The 22965-nt window shown below is 39.5% G+C and overlaps 1 protein-coding gene across 2 annotated transcripts in view; it reads right to left on the reverse strand.

The window, feature by feature from the left end:
- RASGRF2 (Ras protein specific guanine nucleotide releasing factor 2) overlaps nucleotides 1-22965 on the reverse strand; it is a 116012-nt gene that overhangs the window by 34532 nt on the left and 58515 nt on the right. Inside the window, exons 11-17 of one of the 2 annotated variants that reach the window (XM_050329700.1) lie at nucleotides 21785-21851; nucleotides 20819-20955; nucleotides 18738-18820; nucleotides 16479-16727; nucleotides 15793-16181; nucleotides 13140-13265; nucleotides 11759-11848 (exon numbers count right to left, since the gene is read on the reverse strand). In XM_050329700.1, coding sequence (XP_050185657.1) covers nucleotides 11759-11848; nucleotides 13140-13265; nucleotides 15793-16181; nucleotides 16479-16727; nucleotides 18738-18820; nucleotides 20819-20955; nucleotides 21785-21851 — 1141 coding nt within the window. Of the gene's footprint in view, nucleotides 1-11758; nucleotides 11849-13139; nucleotides 13269-15792; nucleotides 16182-16478; nucleotides 16728-18737; nucleotides 18821-20818; nucleotides 20956-21784; nucleotides 21852-22965 lie in introns of both variants that reach the window. The other variant, XM_050329699.1, reaches the window with a different exon arrangement.

Here is a 22965-nt window from a genome sequence, read left to right on the forward strand (position 1 = left end):
AGTACAACACATTTCAGGCATTTAATTTCACTTTCACTGGTCCTTGGGACATATGAAATAATTTTGTTCTAGGAAATATGCCACTGAAAATCCCTGCTGTAACCACCCACGTCAGAAATAATTCCAAGTATGTATTTGATTCTTCCGCCTAAAGCCTCTGCCACAAATACTATCTAACTATCAAATGAAGTCAAGGGATTATAGTCTTAGTAAGGTAAATCCCATGGACTCACATGCACCAGCTGATGTACAACAGTGTAACACAGATAGAGTTGTAGTGACTGTGTTTAATTTCTGCAAAATATTTAAGGGAAAGGTTGGCAAACTATTTTTAAATGACCCTTGCTTTAGAAAGGCTTTTTCTAATCAGAGAAATATAAAGAACACAGCACTGAGATAAAGCAGTCATGTCACGATTACGTGAACTTGAACTAAATCCAGCAGTCTAAAAATATATCAGTCCAGCAAAACAATTTGAGTTTAATGGACGGGAGAGAAAGGCAAGAGGCTAAAGAATACTTTCAAGATCAAGAGACTATTTTCTCTCCTCACAATAACACCAAGGTTGCTCTGACAATGATGATAATCTATGAGATTATATATTTATAACATGACTACTACAAAGAATGAAATAATTCCTTTTAACCCAAAGAAATATTCAGATTTGAAAATTTGTCATTTAAAAGATCTAAAAAAAAGGATTACTGCTATAGGTATAACTAGCACATACTTTTAAGATTCTGGGGTTTTAATGTAGATATTGTCTCAGGAGACAACATCAGAGTCTCACTCTTGAAAAAGAAACCTTTAAAGACTGCTGAAGACTGAAAACATACTTGCAGTTACAAGTTATACAACTTCTTATTAAAAATCAGTAACTCAGAGTAAAAAAACACAAATAATCTGCATTTTTAAAAGCTAAAATTCAGCAGCAGTACAAGAACATCATATTCTTTTCTTCTTTTAGCAACAGCAAGGAGACAGAAAAAGGAGTCAATGTCATCACCAAATCAAATTCTAAATTTTGGTACATCCGTATATGTCTTCAAAATTGTATTTCTTTGCACACAAAGCTATTTGTGTGTGCATGCATGTGTAAACTCCCAAGTCCAACTTTTCTAGTGAAATCTTAGGCAAAACCACCCAAATCTTGTGCCTTTATTTATAGATGTATCTCAAGGAAAGAATAGATCCTGAATTTCAAAGGCTGTTGCTGCCAATTGTGTTTTCAGATTTCAGAATATCATGATAAATGTACAATGTGACAGCAGAACTTTTTCCTATGACTTATATAAAAGAACTATTGGGAATGACTGGCAAAGAATAAAAGCCTTTTTGAACAGCCTCCCTTAACAATTATATTGGTAACAATTTAGTACACCTCAGACACCTTCTTTTTTTACTGCAGCAATGTTTGAATTATCTTCCATGAATAATTACAAGAATGGCAACACTGCAGTTGGTATTTCTTTGAATTTATTCATCAGTCAAGTGTGTTTGCCTGTGTTCCTGCTATGTCTCCTTGTCTTCAGGGAGCATATAAGCAATTTTTAACCTGTTGATGTATTTCTACATTGCAAATGATCCCTGGCTCTTGATTTCCTTAATTACACATCATCTAAACTCAAGACTTGCTCTGCCATCAATATGAAGAGTATAGCAGATCTTTATGGCATAATGCTCATGGTCTTTTCAAGAAATATTCAAAGTAAGCTTTCAGACCTTCAAAATGCTTAGTGTTGCCCTACCACAAAGAAAGACTTAAAATAAAGTCAATGTGCAGCTAGAAAGAGAAAATTACCAAAAAAGTGGCTTTTGAAATTTTACCTTTGTTTCCTCTGGGCTTTTTAAGTTAAAGGAAGTAGTTCGTGAAATTATTCATGTTATTTTTAATGTTAATAGGAATAAAGGTTAAATAGAAAGGAGGCGATAATTGCTAAGAGCCAAATGTATCATTTTTCATACCATCTGTGAATGGGTAGTTGACTGTCAGGCAAAATAAAAATTGGCAGGATGCATAACACGCACCAAAAAATCTCTGAACAAAACATCCATCTCACAAGCAGTTTCCAGACCATTTAGGATTGGGCCAGAATGGAAGCCTAAACAAATATTAATGATTCAAGCAACACTTAGGCTCAAGGGGAAAAATGTTAAAAAAAAAAAAAAAAAAAGGAAGAAAAAAAAAATCATCCCAAAACTTCTCTACCCACCCCATGCACAGCACTCCAGCTGCCTGGGACTTAGTGCAATAGGTCAGGAAATACAGACTTCACAAATCTGTAACTCAGGAAATGTCCTGAGAGAATGCTTATTTCCTGGTTAGTCAGCTCCTCTAACAAACTAGAATAAGACAATAATTCAAAATAAAGGAATACATAAGTGGGACACATAAACTTTTGCTAAACGGAACAAAATAAAATTGCCATTTTCCCGTTTCTTAACTCCCAGGGCAGGGATCACATGAGACAAACTATCTTTCATTTTCAAGCCACTGTTTCAAAACAAAGCTATTGCTCTACGAAAAATGCAAGGGAAGATTCAACTCATTTTGAACATCACAGCGTTAGCCCTGGTCACTCTGCTTTGGCAACAATACCTGATACCCCCCTCCCCCCCCCAGCCTCAGGAAAGAGTCATGGCTGGGTCTAAAACAGGGGGGTTTTGTCACAAAACTTTTTTTCAGTGAAGAACAGTGTCAGCTGTGGAGTAACTCAATGAGTATTTCCCACTTGGAGTTTTTTAATTAAAATGGGAGCGCTAAGGAAGTTCAATGTTCAGGTCTCAACGCTTCTTATACCTCCATGCAGAAGTCGGTCTGGCAATCTCATCAAAATGTGTTTCCAAGAGGGAATAAGTACTCACTTTCCCAGTTCCTGACTAGAACCATTAGTCAAACAAAAATGACAAGTTAAAAAATCTTGGTTGTCCTGAATAAAAGACCAGAGGACTTTAACAAATCCTACACCAACTCTTCTCTTTCTGGAAAGTAAGTATCTTAGATCCCTGCCAGAAAGGGGGGACTGGTGAGGGTCAGAACACAAGCAGGATTCATAAGTATGGCATGATTTGATGGCACCCTGTACCTCTGACACGAGTCAGGTGCCCCCAAATTCAATCTTGGAGTTCCATGTGGGAATCCATGACCTGAATATGCACAGTTAAAATTAAGATCTTCTTCCAATTGCTTAGAAATAGTCTCATCTCAATCATTATTGGGATATCACCATCACAATTGCTTTATTTTTGGTCTGGATCCAAAACGAAGAAGTTCCACAAAGCTTTTCCAATACAGGGAATGAGAAGTTATAATCCAGAAAATTCCTGGAGTGCAAAATTACTAACAGTAAAGTTTATGGCATTATACTGGATATCAACTAGAAAAAGATACACATTTTCTGGTTTTGCTTTAGACACAGATACTTACGTACAAACTCAGGAGGAAATATACACCAGCATGTAACCACTGGTGCAATTGGAAGCATTTAGGTCAGCACAGAAGTGGATTAGACAGCTAGCCACATAATATAGAATCCAGCTCGACATCAAATCAGATATTGTTTGCTTGCCTTTCACACAGCATTCATCATAGGAAATCTCTGTCTGCCTGTCCTCTCACAATGAAAAAAAGAAAGCAAAAATTTCTCCTACAAGCCCTGCTTTGTTCCAATCTTTACCAAATTCCTTACTAACTCAGCTGCCTACTCTAGAACTTCTGTCTCAGGAAATGTAATAGTGTAATGCCACTGTTCAGAATTAGGGAAATGCTCCCTGAACAGCACATCTGACATCCCTGAATGCAGAACTATATACTCTGTCTGCAGGACGGCGACAACTGAGGAAATACTGCATCTGTTTAAAGCATAATGAGTGTTTTTACATGGTTTCCATCTCGAGGACCAACAGGACCCCACTGGGAGGGCATGCCTGCATTATTTTGCATGTGCAGCCCCCATGGCCCCTCCTGGCACAGCCACGCCCAGCACACAGACCCACTGGAGAGCACACGGGGCCCTACATCATTTGGCACGAGTTGCATCGTTCCATTACTCCAATTAGTGCTTCTGCCAGAACAAACATAACAAAAATATTGTCACACTGGGAGCTGGCGAGTTGTTCAAAAGACTGCGGAGCAGCTCCACTGGTCACAACCCAAAATAAACCAAGCAGCTCTCCCTGAAATCTTCTTTGAAACTTTCTCATTGTAATTTTTATCTTTGAAAATAAGCAGTCAGCCTTAATCAAGCTGTGACTGATTTATCAGAAGGGAAAGCCCAACACATGACCCACTGTGGCTCTCTGTGAAACATGAATTACTACTTTCAGCTAATTTGCATCCCTCTAATATTGTGCCAGTAAGAAAACAGGGGTAAAATGTGTCAGACTGAGAGCTCACAGGACCCATCTGGCTCAGCTTCAGCCCTTATGTAGCTTTCTGCAGATTTGTCATTCCAGAAACCATACCTGTAATTACAAAAGTCCATCTATACTTGGGGTATGTTACAGCACCTCCAAGAAGATGAGGACCTTCCATGTTCATTCCAGTGGCTCCTGAAGTTGACACTTTCATGAAAGTATTTCCACACTCTTTATCCTCAACTGCACTCAGCTGCTCTAAAATTGAGGTTTGGCAGCTTTTCATCACAGAAAGTACAGAAAGGGCCTACAGAGTTTCATCGCAGGAAGTGATCAAGAATACAATAATAGCCAAGTCAAAATAAAGCAGACATTTACACTGTAAAAGGTTTTACACTTCCCTTTGTGCATCTTTTCCATCACTTACGCATACTGCTAATGCACTAAAAATCAGTGATAAGTAGCATATGACTAACTTTTTTTAGGGAGTTTTAGATTAAGAAAGGAACTCGATCTCTCCATAGACAGAGACATGATGACAGGACCATCAGTCCAGAATTCACAGGCTCTATTAAATGCTTTGTCAACAGAGAGAAACAGGCAGGGGAACATATGGCAGTGGCACCAGAAGGTATTTTTGAGAGCCCAGGTGTATTGAACTAGCTCTGAAGGGGACACCAATTTAATTTAGCAGCAAATGAAGGGAGCAGGATTTGCACTGACTTCAGGGAGAATCTGCTGCAGGTGCAAAGGATGGTCTGATTTCTTCTGCAGGCAGACTGTGACAGCTATGGAAAACTCGATGATGCCAGAAAACAGTTTGGTAAACAGTCAGATCAGTTCTGCTAGCCTAAAATTGAGGGCAATTTAGAGTAAGATTGCTCCTTTGTGGAAAGAGAAGGAGCTGGTGTGCTATCCCCATGTAAGAAACGATCAGCAGGCTCTTTGTTTGGGACATCTTTGGAAATGTGATTTCATAGGGTACCAGCTGCAAAATGCAGAAGCTTTAGGAAAAATTCTCTCTCCTGAACAATACTATGGTAAATAACTCAAGCAAAAAGTAATTTAGCACTAGAGATATGTTCACTCAGTTAACTGAAAGGGATAGTATAGATGTGATTCATTTTTGTGTAAATGCTTCAAAGCTCCATGCTGTCATTTTAATTGCTCCTTTAAATCACTAAAATTAGAGAGATTAAACCTATCTTGCCTTCCTGCCAGCATGGGGCATTTTTTCCTACGTGTAAATTGTATTTGTCAGAGATATTCACCCAAAGACACTTTTTTTCCCTTACTTCTTTCTCCTTGTCTCCTCTACCTCTAATATGTGGTTTAAAAAACAAATGCTTGCACTAAAGAAGCTGTGCCCTCCTGCCAACCCCAAGCTCCCATTCCACTCCCATCCTCTTCCATAATGTCTTGTTCTTGTGAGAAATAGAACATTCTCTACAGTGCAGATCAACACCCTGGAAGAGGTGGAGGTGAAGGAGGAGAAGGAGGAGGAGTAGGAGGATGAAGGCAGCTTTGAAGCATGCTGGAAATACAATGTACCCAGCTAAAATCTGGTGACAGAGCTGTTGAAATAAAGCTGCTGGGTTCATTCATTAGGGAACAGCTTGTTTGGTTGGTTTAAATATTTGCTTCTTGTGTAAGATTTATTTTTCATGTTGGGAGGTCTTTGGTCTCCAGTTTGAGCTGAGGAAGAAATAAGCTTCTCAAGGTTCTTTTAATCTATATGTCTCAAATATTTAAAAAAAACACCTAAGATCAGTTTAGTTCTTGAATTCAAGACTTTGTCAAAACAATCCCCTTGAAGCCCATGTTCAGTAGAACCATTTCAAAATAAAACTACTGATTTTAGAATTAACTATTTTTATTCACTTTGTGTCAGATATTCTTAGTAGACAACAAATCTGTGTGTTTGTTAAGCTTATGTAGGTAATGTTAATAAAAATGGCATTGTTTTGTTAATTTGGCTTCATCCATACAACTATTCAGAGATTTTAAGCAAAACTTGAATCTGTTTTACTCACACAGAACACCTTCATAATTTATGAGTATTAACAAGTATTAGGGCCTGCACAGAGAGCAGTTTCAGTAAATGAACATCAAAAGATGTTTTTTCTTTAAAAACCAGTGCGTGATATCTTGCTGATCCTGACACAGTGCTCTCATTCTGCCCATAACATACATAAATCAAAAGGAGGAAAAAAAACCCCAAATAATAACCTGTTTGAAAGAATTGTACAAAAAATAAATCAGCGAAATTTCCAAGTTCTACAAAGCCACAGCTGAAAGAAATAATTTTCCACATAAATTGTTTTTTATCCAGTGCTAGGGTTTGTATGGGTGCTGTGTAGATTTTATGCTGTTACTTAACTCCTGCAACATCTGTAAGATTTTTGCAGCTAAATTACAAGTGATTGGTGAGTATTTTGGCAGGAGGTTACTCTCCCACGTTACCAGTCTCACTCCTTTTTTTGACACTGGTTGTGTGACAGACTCTCAGAGAAGAGGAGGAATTCACTCCCAGAGAGATGGGGCTTGCTGCAGCTGGAGCTCCTCTTGAGGACTATTCATGGCAAAGCTAAAAGAAGAGATTAGCAGGATACCCGCTAGGATGAAACCATTCGCATTAAAATTTATGTAGAACTTTTCTGTGTTACAAGACAGACATCAGAGCAGATCTGCTGGAGAACTTCTGTGTGGATTTGGGAAGATATCTCTGACTGAAGCAGAAATCAAGAATCAGTTTTGCAGAGGTGTATGAACACAGTGTGAAGAAACTAATAAAACTCTTTCCTATGATAGAATCTATTAGTATTATTATCCTAGTTTTATAAATTGGGAAAAGAATGAAGGAGTGCAACAACCTATTGATGGTGACAGAGCACTTCACCTGCAGCAGGCCATGAACCATCCAGCCATCCTTCACATCCCTCAGAAGAGAAAGGACATGAAAAGACAGAACATACTCTGTTTATCCCTACTGTGCATATTATCATCCATACAGGATCCAAGCTGTGCACCTGGGGTGCTTTATTTAACTTTCTGTACTTTCACTTTGTAGTTCTTTTTATCTTTATCATGCTGTTAAAATAAACAACTAGTATGCAAATTTTCTTGGAAGAGAATAGACAAAAACATCTCTAGGATATGTAGAGATTAATATTTAACCAGACAGATGAACTAAACAATACGACAAGCTTGCCATCATCAAAACAACTGACTGTAAAATAGTAGAAAATAATGGCAAAAAAAATCAGTAAGTTAGAAAACAACTGATGAAGGGCATAAGAACCTGAACTATCCTGATTTAGAGAAAGGTTTCATACAGAGTTCAGGTCCACCGCAGTGCTCCTCTGTCTAAAGAGAAGCAAAGCCAAGGTACACTATGGGAGAGCTGTTCAGGGCTTTGCATAATTATCAGTACATAAATTGTCATAGCATGGGGACAATTCTAAAATGTTATGGCCAGCACTCTTCACAGAAGATAATTAAACGTTCTTCATGTCTGGTTCTGACAGTGTGTAATTACAGGGCCTTCCTGTGAGTCTGTTACCCTGCTTGCCTCAGTGCATCCCTGAACAGTCAGAACTGGGAGATGGGAAATTGAGAAGAGCTAAAGGCATCATACCCTGGGAAAACAACAGTAAATAACCAGAAGGAAACCTCAAAAACCTCTCCTCAAAACAAACAAACAAGCAACTAAATAAACAAACAAATAAAAAATAAACCTATTAAAAACAAACAAACAAACCAAACCAAATGCCTCCCCCCCATCCAATCTAAAAAAACCCCCACAAACCAACAAAACAACCCTACCAAAATACAAAACATCCAGAGGGCTTCAGGCAACAGTGAGAACAAAAGACACACAGGTGACTTGTACCTCCTAATACTCTCCCACAACATCCAACTCATTTCAAATCCTGGACCTGTTCTCCTCTGCCAGTCTAGTAACCTCAAATGACTCCTGCTGTCCACTTTTGAACCTTCACAATGTCCCTCAACAGAATCTCACGAGGCTTCTATTCATTACACAAATTCTGGATTTATACTGTGGTAGCATAATAGTCTTCTCTGTTCCCTTCTTAATAATTCCTGATGTTTTCTGTACCTTTTTGGCTTCTGCTGAGCACCAAGATCATTTAAGGAAACGACCTATTGTCACTGTCAGATCTCAGTTCTGAGCCAATCCTTTCAGGTGAAGAGCTCAGACTGTTTTTCTTTGTGTGCATCACTTCGTATTATTCAACACTGAATGTCATCATATTTTCATATATTCATATTCCATACAGGAGTATATTAAAAGGCACACATCAGAATGTCTGCAACAGGGAAGCCAAGGACTGACTGAAAAAAAGGAAGAAACCCCACAAATCTCATTCACTGCCCAGAACTGATTAAGTCATCACGCCCATCCTATAAAGTGAATGAGACAGGAGACCACAAGGAGAAAAAAAAAAGGCATTATTTAATAAAAATCTTGTAATCATGGTAACATATACATGGAAAATAAATAAAATTATTTGGTTTACCCAAAAGTGAACTTCATGACTCTATAACTTTAATACCATCTCTACCATGATTAATTGCACTAAGTTACAAAACAGATGATTCAACAGTTCAAACCGTGGTTTGTAGCCTTCAATTTTCGTACTGATTACAGGTGGACAATGGATTACTCTAGTTCAGTCTCCTGAGACTCCCCACCACACATTTTCTTGTCCAATGTGCTGCATAATCTTCTCTCACTGTTTTTTATATCACCCAGGAGAATGACCTTGAATGAAGAAGCTTATGAATAGCTTATGAATATAAGGGATGCTGTTTTTCCCTCTTCCAGCATTCCTATGCTTTGATATTCCTCCAAATGACTGCATAATTGTAGATAGTATTTTCTCTCATTCTTCAATGTTATGAATATTGAAAAGCTGTGATTTTAACAATACAAAAGCAGTAATTTTCAATTTAATTGGTTCCTACTGGGAAAACACCGTATTTTTCACTCTTATTTTACTTTCCAGACAACTGGTAAACACACTGGAATTAACTCACAAAGCAAATTGTGTCAATGATTCCATGGCAGTGTCTGATTACAAAGGCAAATAAAAATTACTGAATAGATGTTTGCAACAGGTTCATCATCTTGAGTGTGATCACATGGCATGTACAGGACAACCAAGTGATCAAGCCCAGCCAGGACGCATTTAAGAAGGGCAGGTCCTGCCTGACCAACGTGATCTCCTTTCATGACTACGTGACCCATCTAGTGGGTGAGGGACACGTGGACGTGTCCAGCTGGACTTCAGTAAAGCCTTTGACACCATCTCCCACAGCTTTTGCATCTCCTGCAAAAGCTGCAGCCCACCGCTTGGACAGGTGCATCTTCCTGAGTTAAGGACTGTGTGGACAGCTCAGCCCAGCCCAGACAGTGGTAAGAATGGTGCCACATCCAGCTGGTGTCTGGTCACTTGTGGTGTCCTCCAGGGGTCAATGCTGGGCCCAGTCCTGTTCAATGTCTTTACTGATGATCTAAATGAGGGGACTGAGTGCACCCTCTGCATATTCGTGGATGATACCAGGTTGGGTGGGAGTGTTGGTGTGCTTGAGGGCAGGAAGGCTTTGCAGAAGGATCTGGACAGGCTGGATCCACAGGCTGAGGCCAACAGAATGAGGGAAAAGGTCAAGTACTGGTTCCTGCCCTTGGGTCACAACAACCCCATGAACATTCTAGGTAGGGAAAGAGAGGCTGGAAAACTGGAAAAGTCCCTGGGTGTGCTGATGACAGTGGCTGGACATGAGCCCAGGTGAGCCCAGGTGGGCAAGAGGCCAATGGCCCCTGCGCTGTCCCAGCCATGGGGTGTCACAGGCCCAGGGCAGTGCCCGGCCCTGTGCTGGGACTGCTGGGGCCACACCTCCAGTGCTGGGGACAGTTCTGGGCCCCTCAGACAAGAGAGACATTGAGGGGATGGAGCGTGTCCAGGGAAGGGAACGGAGCTGGGGAAGGGTCTGGAGCACCAGGAGCGGCTGAGGGAGCTGGGGGGGCTCAGCCTGGAGAAAAGGAGGCTGCGGGGGGGACCTTCATGCTCTCTGCAACTTCCCACAGGACGGTGGAGCCAGGGGGTGGTTGGGCTCTGCTCCCAGGGAATATGGGACAGGACAAGAGGAAATGGCTTCAAGCCGTTCAGGGGAGGGTCAGGCTGGAGATCAGGAGGAATTTCTTCTGACTAGACATTGGAAGAGGCTGCCCAGGAAGGGGGTGGAGTCCCAATCCCTGGAGGTGTCCAAGGAATGACTGGACATGGCACTCAGTGCTCTGGGCTGGGGGACAAGGTGGGGATTGGGCACGGGGTGGCCTCCATGGGCTGTGAGGGCTTTCCAATCTCAGTGGTTCTGTGATTCTGTGATAAAGTTACTAAAAGTGAACATTACTGTCTTGTAATCTAAAGATCACAGGAAGTGCACAGGAGTAACAAGAGCACTGATCCATGTTTCTGCAGAAATTATCATGATGCTTTCTCACTTATCAAGCAATGACCACAACTTCAGCCACAGTGAGTACAAAATCCACTGACATCTATGGTGATGATTTACTGTCTTGCACAGAATTTCATGAGTAAATTTGTGACTGAGGTCTTCAAAGAAGTTTCTTGACGTTTCAGGGGTTAGGATGGAAAAGAGACAGGTGTGAATTTACAGTCAGATTGTGCTTTTTCACACATGATCAAAGTGAATTGTGGGTTTGAGCATGTCAAGGCAAAGTGACATTGATTTTGTAGACTGTAAGAAAGTTTTTTATTTGTAACATGACAGGACTTGGCTAGTGGAAGATATCAATATGTTAAAGGGTATGCAGCAAGGCAGTGAACACACTCAAAACTTAAAACAAGTATTTTATGTTGCTTTAAGTATCTCCAGTCAGTAGACTACCATAGCTGCTTTCCAAGGAATTTACAGTATACACTTGAAATAATTTTGTTAAGTAAAACTGTTCTTGTGTATACCAACCTTGAACATAAAAAAAGCTCATTTTCAAAAATAAAATCTTAAATTGTAAGTGAATAAAAAAAAATAAAACCCAAGAAAGATATTAACTGGAGGTTTAGCAGACCAAATATACCAAATATTAACCTTTCAGTAGTAGGCTGTGCTAGAAATGTTAAGGACAAATTATAAGAATTCAACTAATAGAGCTAGAAAGGACCCTAAAGATTATCTTACTCCAACCCCACTGCCATGGGCAGGGACACATTTCACTAGACCAGGTTGCTCCAAGCCCCATCCAACCTGAGCATATGTTCTTCAGAACATACAGGTAAGTTCTTGAGAAATCTTGAGCTTTTAGAGAACTCAGGTATCTCAGTGTTACCTCTCTTGCACAGCACACTTTTCTCACCTGGTGGGCTTCCGTGCCCCGCTGCAGCCGTAGCAATAGCAAAAGCAGAAGCAGGAGAAACTGAGCAGTGGCTGTTATCAGCAGCTTGCACTGTAGAGGGAAAAGACAGGGAAAAGTTAAATTCCACATACTCTTCATTAAACAACAGTAAGATTTAAAATCTTCACTAACGTTTATACTTCATGGACACTTTCTGCTTTCACCGTCAGATGACTTTATGTTAAAGACAATAAAAGTATCCTATTTGTGGTTTAAGCTTTATTTCCAGGTCAGGATAACTAATGCTGCTACTGAAACAATATCTAAGGAACTGCTGAGGTGAGAAACAAGTATATTAACCAAACAGAAAAAGAAAAGAACAAAACACACACACTAAAAAAACACAACAATAACAACAAAAACAAAAAAAACCCAATAGAGTAGAAAATTAACCTAAACAGAGAACTAAGCATATTAACCCGTTTCTGACAAGTAGGTTCACATGTTTTTTCATTGCTTCCCTGGATGAGTAGAGTTTTTCAAAATTAATCAAACTTTTTTCCAAAGGGAGTAGAAAACATTGCCTCTGACTAGTACTCAAATAATACAACACTGCTGCTCACAGTTTCTAACTCCAAAATCTTGCCATCTCAGCACAAACAGGCTCAATCACAGAAAATTACTATTCATTTAAATCTAAAGTGTCTCAGCAACTTACTAACAGGTGAAAAGCCTGTTTGTTCTAGTTTTGTTCTAGTCTCAGGTACAAAATACCTGCTCAGAAACTTGGCTCAGGAGCTGGCAGCATTTTAAGTGTTCATGGACACAGCTCCCAGCTCTGCTAATGATTTCAAAGAGCCACGTGAGAGCTATTTGAAGAGTTCCAGCTCTCGCTTTTTCCTCTTCAGTTGAGTAGTTTATTCAAATTTTGAATTGAATAATATGACACCATCTGTAAATGTTCAGTGTTATACAAAGAACCTGACACAGTCACTCCCCATTGACAACAATGGGTGTTGTGTGTTTTGTGATTACAGATGGTGCCTGAAATACGTCCCCTTAGTAGCTGAAAAAAATCTGTTGAAGTCTTGAGAGTTTTGTAAGAACAGCACTGATTCAGTATTAGTCCCAAACCTAGGCACATCCTGCTCGAGCTATTTAAGAACACTGAGTCATACTGAAGTCCCAAAATGTTTCCAAGTCTCATTACTGATACTCAAATTTAAGAGGCAAACTTCACATTTTAATGGCTTTATTATTAATACCTGAGAAATAAAGAAAATACAAGCAAAACAGATTATTCAAACATTATTACTACTTTCTAATATCCTTCAAAGGTTACAGCCACAGTGATTTAACTCTCTAAAGTGACTGACAGAGCTGAGGCACATCAGTTTCTCACCTCCTGGCTGGCGGTAGCGTAGGTGACGCGGTGTTGAGGGGGATCTGCATGGTGAAAGCTCTGTGGTGTCCACTACTGAGGTGCTTTCAGGGATTGTCCTATCCACTGACACAGAATCCAGAACTGCTGCTTTAAAAGAGAATTAAATGTCAATACTGGTGTGATCGTGCATAATTTGGGTTTATAGTTGTTTTAATCAGTGCAGCTTCTGGAACTTGCTGTAAAATTTTTCCATTAGCTCGGCAATAATTACCCTCCGGATAGAGTTAAAGGAGTGGGAAAGTTTTGTACCAATGATACAGACACACGAAATCTCATAAATAAAGAACCTGGTGAAAACCAGTGAGTTTTCAGTTTTAAAAATAGGTTGGGTAAAACCGTAGGAGAATGTGCACGTGTAATAAGGAACTCATAGGTTTTGTATGAGCTAGGGAAAATAATCCTTGTTGGATAACTGTGTAATCAAAATCTGCCCAATAAAATGGCCAAACTGGACTGGAGGACAGACTACTCCATGGGGGAGTTGTTCTACCAGAAGAATAAAAGAGGAATGGAAGAAATGCTACTTCCAAAATGAGGGAAAACAAGCTGACAAAACATATCCTTCTTTTGATATGAATGACAACTCTCCCTGCAGCATCAGCATTGTGTATATAAAAATAAACAAAAACTTTGAAAAAATAAAAACTTTGAAAGGGAACAACTTTGAAAGTAGTAGAGGAAGTGTGAATTCCAGCATGCAAATGGACAACATTCGTGGAGAACAACAATCACCATAATAATATGTCCTGTGGAACAGGATTTGTGCAGTTGTACTTGATTTGGAGTAAGACACAGTTGTCTTCTTGGAAATCTGGCAGCACCAGAGTAACAGCATTACCCATTTCTATTCCCCTTGTGAGAATTCTTCTTAGACTTACTTATCTTCCTCATGTTGCATACAGCTGGGTGACAAAAGGACTCTCCCTGGCAGAACAACACTATCTAGATGCAAACATCTTCAAATGAGTGCAAGCTGTTCAGCAGGAGATCCTCAAGGGGACAGGAGACACCACTCAGACATCCATTTAGCATTTATATGAGCTCCTTGCCATTTCCAAATGTTCCTTGCGCTGTCCAGGTAACCCCTCCAGCTTTGACAGACCAGAATGAAAAATCTGAATAACTCTGCAACAATGCCCAGTGTTTACATAAGGCCAGAACAAGCTGTTCTTAACCAGTTCACTCTACAGTGTGTAGCAAAAACCACTGCACTTACAACTGCAGTTACTTGTCTGTGATTAACTTTAATGCATGGCTTGTACTTTGGGACTGCCCTGGGAAGCCTATTCCAGATCCTGGCCACTCTCTGGGAGGGTGGGGAGAACCTTTTCCTGATATCTAACTTGACCCTCCTCCTGCGCTAGAACCCTTTTTCCTGTCTGAGAGGTGCATCCTGTCACGTGTCAGTAGATCAAGTGTTCTATAAATCATCCTGTGGTCAAAAATTACAAAATTTTTCCAATGACAAAAGTCTTTCCTATAGAGAGACAGACTCCTGTAATGCTAAGGTGGCTCACTTGTCTGTTAAAAAAGGGTTTTTGTTAAATAGGCTACATTCTGTAAAAACAATCCCTCTTCCTAATGCAACTTCAAATCTGTTACCAGGGCACTTGTTTCAATTTATCATTAGGAAGTAGATATACATTTCGATCATATTTTTCTTAGTTTATGTTTGGTAATCCTTTTCTTCTTTCCTCTTATTAATTTTCATTGTTACAGTACTAGCAATGAAAACAGGGCTACATTTTGCTCATACTCACAGATCAAATTCCTCAGACTGCAAATCAGGCCATGTACAACCATTTTTAAACATTTTTTAAACGAATTTTAGGAATAAAATAGCATTTTTTAATGGCATTATTTTCTGTTTAATGTAACAATTGAAAATAATTACTCTATGCTTTTATTCCAAAGATCATTTCTCCATCCCTAAAGAACAAATAACGCCCATTTATGCTTCCTATGAGACTGGAGCTACTTTCTTGTTTTGCCTTTGTATAAATACAATGATCTAATTCAAGATGCACATACTGGGGTTTACTTCAACCAACTTTAGCCCTCTGGAAGTGAAACCTGTTCCAAGGTGCCTTACACAATCCATAGAGGAAAGAGGCATTTGCACAGGAGCAACTGATCTATTTTAGACATCCACCTTCTGCATGGAAAACAACCAGGTGGTGTGAATGTCACCAGTGTTCCAAGTACATCACATAAATTATTTATTTGGATTAGTGACAGAATCTCCCTGGAAAACTAACCCTGTGTGCAAACGTTAAAATCTTTACATCCCTTCTTCTTTTTAACTTGATATTTTACTTCCTCTAGTAATGGTACAAATCAAAAATCTTTCACCTCAGGAAATACAACTGGCATCATGTATTTTCTTCTGCCTTTCTCCTTAACACTCCACTGAAGTGAAAACAGATAAAGTATGGGGGGTTGGATCTAGAGGAGTGTTAAGGCCCCTTCCAGCCCAAACTATTCTGTAATTCCATGATTTTGCCATACTGCCATTCCTGGAAGGGAGCAACCAAACGGTAGGATCAGACCACTTGTCGCAGCCTCGACTAGAGAACAACCAGAGGGCAGGATGTCTGTGGGTATTTAATACCTCTGCGGATACTCCTCCTCAGCTTGTTGCAGAGGTCCACGCGGGGGTTCTCCAGGCTCTCCTCGATGGATCCTGGACTCTGCTCTGGGGACGAGAGCCCTTTGCTCAGGTCCAGGGGCACTTTGCTGCCCGTGGGCGGGGGTGAAGTGGCCGGGCTGTAGTTTGAGGTAGGACTGTTGGCTGCAGATGAAGCAGAGAGGTCAAGGGCACCGATCCTCGAGTTCAGGGGTGAGGTCAGGGACAGCTTTCGGGTTCTTGCGGGCGAGGAAGTCCTGGAGAGTGACAGTGGAGGAGGAGAAGAGAACTTGCGGCAGAGATGTGGTGACTTCCCATCAGCCAGGTACTCCCCTCTGTTGTTCTGACTGGTGGCAAAGAACAATTCCAAAGACCTGCAAGTGAGAAACACACAATCGAATAGCAATATTGTGACAAGAAACACAGAACAGGTTTAACTGAAAACACTTTGTGCAAATCTGCACAGCACTGCAAAATCTGTCTAACACTTAAGTCCTCAGAGCCAAAACCTGAGACAGACTTACCTAAAAACTGATCTGCTGTAACAAACTAAAAAGTTTCCGCTTCAAAACTTTTTTTATAACTTCCTTCCTATAAATAAGCAGAAAATCACAAAACTAACAACAAATGACACTGTGATACTTCTTTCAGAAAAGTATGATATGGCTCACCTGACAGGAATGGAGGTGAAGGGCCGTCTGTAGATGTCTGAGAGCTTTTCCAGGACAACAGCTGCCGTAGTGAATATGCGGTAGGTGTGCAGGAAGGTGTTCAGGAAATCGATGCTCAGAAACCTCAGGTCCGTCAGTCGTTCCAAGAGGCGCTCGACGCTCGCGTAGCGGATTTGGGGCACTTTGCAGGAGTTCAACGTTTTGCTGAAGCAGATGTCAATGTCATCTCTATGAAGACGAGCATCAGATCTACACACAAACCCCAAATTTGAAACATTTTATCAACGAGTGGTTATGGCAAAGGAGCTCTACGACTTTACCTGCTCCTGTCAACACAGAGGTAGCAAATATATTTATATTATTGTATTTCATTGATGCAATAAAACTCTTAATCTGTGGTGATACCTGCTTTCATAACTAAGAGAATTTTAAATTTATTTTTGGTAGGTAATTAATTTATGTTAAAAGCCTAAGAAATCATTAATGATGCTTAAATTTCTGAAATGGAACAGATGGCAGAATGGTCCCCTCTTGTCTCTTTCAGGCTACTATGGCCTGTACTTCAATATTAGTAGAATCTTGCTGTAGAATAATAGTGAACTGATTGCAATGTTTTTCTGCTGGGATAAAGCTTTATCTAAATTAGAATAATGGATCCTAAGAGAAGGCAGCGAAATTAATCCCTTAGCTAAGTTTAAGGCTCACCTGCAAATTAACACCTGCCCTCAGCCTCCAAGAATTACTTTTTGTTTTAAAAGAAGAAAGAGGGAACAGCATGAAAGATCTCAAATTTCAAAGCAGTAACCAAGAAGAATCTTTGTTTCAGTGAAAAAGAAAAAAAGGACCAATTTTTGCTTGGTCATCAAACCAAAAATAATTCATATAACCCTACTCAGAATGGGCTTTTTTCCCCTCAAATTCAATTTTCCTTAATTTTATCTAGCTGAAAGCTTAGTTTGTAAAAATTAATACTAAGTATAGCATCTTTTAATACACTTGTTAAATTAAAAATGATTGAATTTTCTCAGAATACATATCAAGATATCTTATACAGTTCTACACTGTATCACATAAAAGAAACAACAAAACATCTTCTTTCTTAGGTTGGGCTCTTGGAAGTGTGGCATTTTTTTTTATTTCATTCAATGACATCTGACTCTGAAAGACAATGTGTGTTGAAAATCAGACAAGTAAAATTTAAGAAAGAGAATGCCAAAGTTGTGTCTGTTGTTAGGATCCTGTATGGTTTTTAGAATTAAAATTTCCTTCTCTTGACAATAGGATTAAGATTTTGCTGTACTCATGTACTTTTAAAACCTGGCACGTAACAGAAGTGTTTACACACACTGGAGAGTTGCTGGAGTAAACCAGAAGACTGTAAAATGCCTTACTTCCAGGGATCAAAGGTATGTGCCCTAACAGTCTATTCAACGATGTTTTCTTTTTCCCATTTCTAAGCACAAAGAAAGGAGAGGAAACAATTACAAAAGAGGCATTTGAGAAACAAAGAGATGTGACAGATAACAGTAGGAAAGGAAATAGATATCTGTCTATCCCTATGTTTTATTCATTAACACTTATATGGGATAATAGTAGGCAAAACTCATGTCAACTGAGGTAGATAGAAGGTCGAAGAGGTAAGGTTTTGTTGGAAACTTGGAATCATGTACTGAAAACTGCTCTCTAGAAATAAAAATTATGTATTACAACAAATCACTGAAAGAATTTAAAGGTAAATGGGGTAGGTTTTAAAAAAAATTACCTTGGTGTGATCACTCAAAATTACAAGAGAAAATAATTTTTTATCAGAAATAGCAGAAACAAAGAAAACATAAACTTTGGCTAATATAACAAAATATCTTGGAAAATGGCACTTGTCTTCAGTCACATAAATTCTCCAGACATTTTAAAATATATTCAATAAAATTATGAGTGGTATGACAGAGGAAAGCTAACTGAGAATAAAATCATTCATCTGAGGCATAACTGAAGCCAACTTCACAAATAACAGAAAAATCCAGGCTGTGATCCAACACCATGAATTAGGAGTTTACCATTCTGAGTGATCCCTACCATTCCAAGGAAGGGATTTGAAAACATATGTTTTGGGACATAAAATTTATTCCATTCAACAATACTAGGGAAAAAATAAATTAAACTCTTGTATTTTCAGAATACACATTTCCATTGTTAAAACTTCTACTAAAAAACTACAACAAGCTATTTTGTTCACTGAGGGGGGAAAAATGTTGCACTTACTTGATCATATGTGGCACTGTGACTTTGGAGTTTTCTTCAAACACTATTGTCATTAACCCATTGCATCTTATATTATCAATGCACTGTGAAAATAAACATTGAGAACTGTTAAAATGAAAATACAGAGTAAGGAGACTTATTTCCACACTTTTCATATCTCTCAAAGTGTGGTTTTTAGAGGGTATGGGCTGACTGGCACAAGGTATTTTCACAAATGAAAGGCAGTGATGTAAGAATTACAGTGGGCATGCTTTTTCAGCCTTTGCCTCTCAAAGTACTCAGCTCAGAATCCTTTTTTTTCTCCCACAAGATAAGCATTTTGAGTTGGAAGTGATATTTCCTTTGAAGTTCCTTTGAAAGGGAGCAAAATTCATTATCTCTAGTGTTTCCTGAACGAGTGTAAGCTTAAAAAATCAAGACCCCAAGTCAAAATACTTCGAACAGCAATGGGTACACTAATTCCTTACCCTTTACTCAGGGTAAAAGACCAGAGGGAAACACAAACAGTTTCTAGAAACAGACTTGCACATACAAATTGAAGTGATGCTTATTGTCAGACATAAGTGTGAAGGCACTGTCCAAGCCATTCCCAGCAAATTCTTGTATAAACGTTTTGGGCAAGGAATTAGGAGGTGGTGTTCTTTTACATAGTTCAGATGTATCCAGAGAAGGGAATGGAGTTACATCTCCACAGCTATAAATTTAAACCATGATCTACGTAGCTATATGTGGTTTTATTTAAATTCAAGGTTTTAGCATAATTTGAAAAGTTCAGCTGTAATAACTAACCATATGATTTGATCAAACTGTTGCTTAAAAGCAGTGACAAAAACACACCTAGCAAAATACCTAATTTCCCCATTTTAATTTTAAATATTTCAAAGGAACCCTTTAGCATCAATATGATATCAGATGGCTTTTTAAATTTATTATAATTTAGGTTAAAGATGGACTTATTCCTGGCTGTCCCATGTTCCAGGCCAGTTCTTAAACAGTCTTTTCTCCCCAGCAAATAATTCCAATAATTGTACATGTCAGTGGAACACCATAATTCACTGAAAATCTATTTTGTCAAAAATTCTCCAGTCATGTCTGTCTGTAAGACAGAGAGTTGCAGCTCATAATGTATATTGAGATTTTTATTTTCATAGTTTTGTTCTTTCAAAGATGTTATTCCAGCAGAGAGTAACTCAGAATACTTATTTTTAAGCAATTTCTACTCATTATGATGATGATTCATCTGGAGATGTTGCCAGCAATGACAGCAGCTTTAGAAATGCATCACACTCCACACTGATATTTCTCTAATCAGCTATTACTCTTTAAATTAATAGAGGATAGGACTTGAATTCAGGACTATGAGAGATCTATGTACTTGTTGTCCATATGCATACACAGGCACACACAAAAAAGCCTATTTAGATCAGCTTAGCTGAAAGTTCAGATTTTCTATAGTGCATTCAACTTCTCTCCCCAAATAGACTCCTGATAAAATTTTGTCTACTATATTTTTAACTAAAAGCACACAAAAAAAATTCCTGACATTAAAATACTTTGAATAACCTTTTTTCTTCGTTTACAATATGGACACTTCCTGCACACTGTCAGAATGGTCAACACTATTTATAATAGTTTGTTAGTATTCTTTTTGGTGGAAAGTTTATCTTGTTTTCTCACAACATTATTGATCTGATATGGCATCATTGTCACTCTCAGGACTCTCAGGTGCTTTTTGATTTATATAAAAGTCATGAATAAACCAGTACTATCCTTCTTCTTAAATCAAAACTTGTATCTGATGGGCTCTTCTTAGACATAAAAATTATTACCATTAGCATTATGTTTGTACATGGACGATTTTGTAACTTATATCCCATCTCTGTCATTGAGAAACATATTTCACTGGTGACTCAAATGCAAAGACAGAATTTTGACGAAAACAGGCAGCACTAAGGGGTTTTCATACAGAACACAGCAAATCAGCCCTCAAGAAATCAGCATCCCTGTCGTGGAATGGTTTTCAGAAACACAGAATAAACTAAGATCTCAGTGCAAGCAGGAAAAAGAATGCATTGAACTACCTGACTGATATCACTTGTCCATGCAGCTTTCTCCTGTCGTGATGGGGCTAAAAGGACAACAGTAAAAGGAGGAGCATCCGCAGGTTCAACTATAAGTTTGAAATCAAGGTGTCCAAATACCTGTCCAGAACCTTTTGCTTTACAGCCAGAGGAGGAAAAAAAAGTCAAAATGTGAAACTTCAGAGTATAAGACAAATAAAAAAATGGTTTCATTTAAAACAAAAGTTGCTTTAAACATCACCCAGACAAAGAGCAAATCCAGCTGAGGATCCAACAACTCATTTTGTTTTTCAGATACAAAAGTAGTGGAGTTGCTACACTAATTGCTCCTAAAGATATCAAGTAAGGCTAAATTACTTCTAACACTTCTATGTTGATATATCCTCAGCATACTAGAAATACCTCTGAAATTAATGAAACTACTTCCACAATTCAAGTGCAAAAGCTGAAAAACTGCAGGCTGGAAGCCAAAATGAATAACAATAAAATCAGCTTGAGCCTGTGTTTTGTTGTTCCATTTGAACAAGCTCGCAGTTCAGACTTGTAGGGAGTCCCAGATAAAAAGTTTTCATGAATTCTGCCATTTCATTCACCTCCCCCATATATTTCAGAAATCCAATTATCTGCTGCTTGTTTTGAGGCTTTTTTTCTTTCCGAGATCCTACGGGTGAAGTCGTATACAAAAATCATCAAATAATTTGTCACATTCCTTCAGCCCTTCCTCTTGAAAATCCGATCTGGGATGTCAACAGCAAGAACAAATATAACATAACAAACCCTTATCTGAGCCAGCATGTCCATTATTGAAATGTTCATTGTACTGAATCAGTTTAACACTGTATTCCTCTGGTTTCAAGCAGGGGGAAAACATATCAGTTTGCTCTTATGAAAAACAACAAAAAAAAAAGGTAGCAATTTTTGGAAACTAAAAACCGTAATTACCACAAACAGCTGAATTTAACTTACAATCATCATCACTAGCATCTGTCTCCTCGATCAGAGTGCACTCTATTAAAGACAGAACACCTCCTGTCTATGAAAACAAAGAAAAATTTTCACAAATTTTGTCATCTGTTCCCATTTGACATCATAGTTATTTTTAAACTTTGATACAACTTACTTAACATTTTACATTACTCAGAGCTGTCAGGAAGACAGAATCAATTTCATGACTGTAGTGGGTTTCTGTGTCTGGGATTTGGTAGCAGGGGGGCTACAGGGGTGGCTTCTGTTAGAAGCTGCTAGAAGCTTCCCCTGCCCAATGGAGCCGATGCCAGCCGGCTCCAGGACGGACTTCCAGCTGCTGGCCAAGGCTGAGCCAATTAGGAGCAACAATAACACCTCTTTGATAACATATTTAAGAACAGACGATTGTTGCGCAGAAGAAATTCCAGCCAGGGAAGAGAGGAGTGAGAACATGGGATAACAAGGTAGACACCAAGGTCAGCGCAGAAGGAGGGGCAGGAGGTGCTCCAGCCACTGGAGCTGAGGCCCTGCAGCCCATGGGGCAGACCATGGTGGGGCAGCTGTGCCCCTGCAGCCCATGGAGGAACTCTGGGGTGCAGAGACCCCCCTATAGCCCATGGAGGAGCCCGTCCTGGAGCAGGTGGATGCATGAAGGAGGCTGTGACCCCGTGGGAAGCCCACGATGGAGCGGGGTCCTGCCAGAGACCTGCAGCCCAGGGAGAGGGAAGCCCACGCTGGAGCAGGTTTTTCCTGGGTAGGACTTGTGGCCCTGTGAGGACCCACGTTGGTACAACTCATTCCTGAAGGACTGTACCCCATGGAGAAGTGACCCACGGGACGGCAGTTTGGGAAGATCTGCTGCCCAAGGGATGGACTCATGCTGGAGAGGTCCATCAACGACTGTCTCCTGTAGGAGGGACCCCACGGGAGCAGCAGCTGAAACAATAACTGACTGTAACCACCATTTCCCATCCCCCTGCACCTCTGAGGGGCAGGAGGGAGAACATGGAAGGAAGGAGGAGTGGGGGAAAGGTGTTTTTAAGACTAATTTATTTCTCACTCTTTGGCTCTTACCCTGCTAGCAATAAATTTAAGTATTATCCCCACTTTGAGTCTGTTTTGCCTGTAAAGGTAATCAGTAAATGACCTCTCCCAGCTGTTATCTCAGCTTATGAATCCTT

Source organism: Myiozetetes cayanensis, unplaced genomic scaffold (genome assembly GCF_022539395.1).
Source record: "Myiozetetes cayanensis isolate MyiCay16 unplaced genomic scaffold, myiCay2020 scf4, whole genome shotgun sequence".
Classification (NCBI taxonomy): Eukaryota; Metazoa; Chordata; class Aves; order Passeriformes; family Tyrannidae; genus Myiozetetes; species Myiozetetes cayanensis.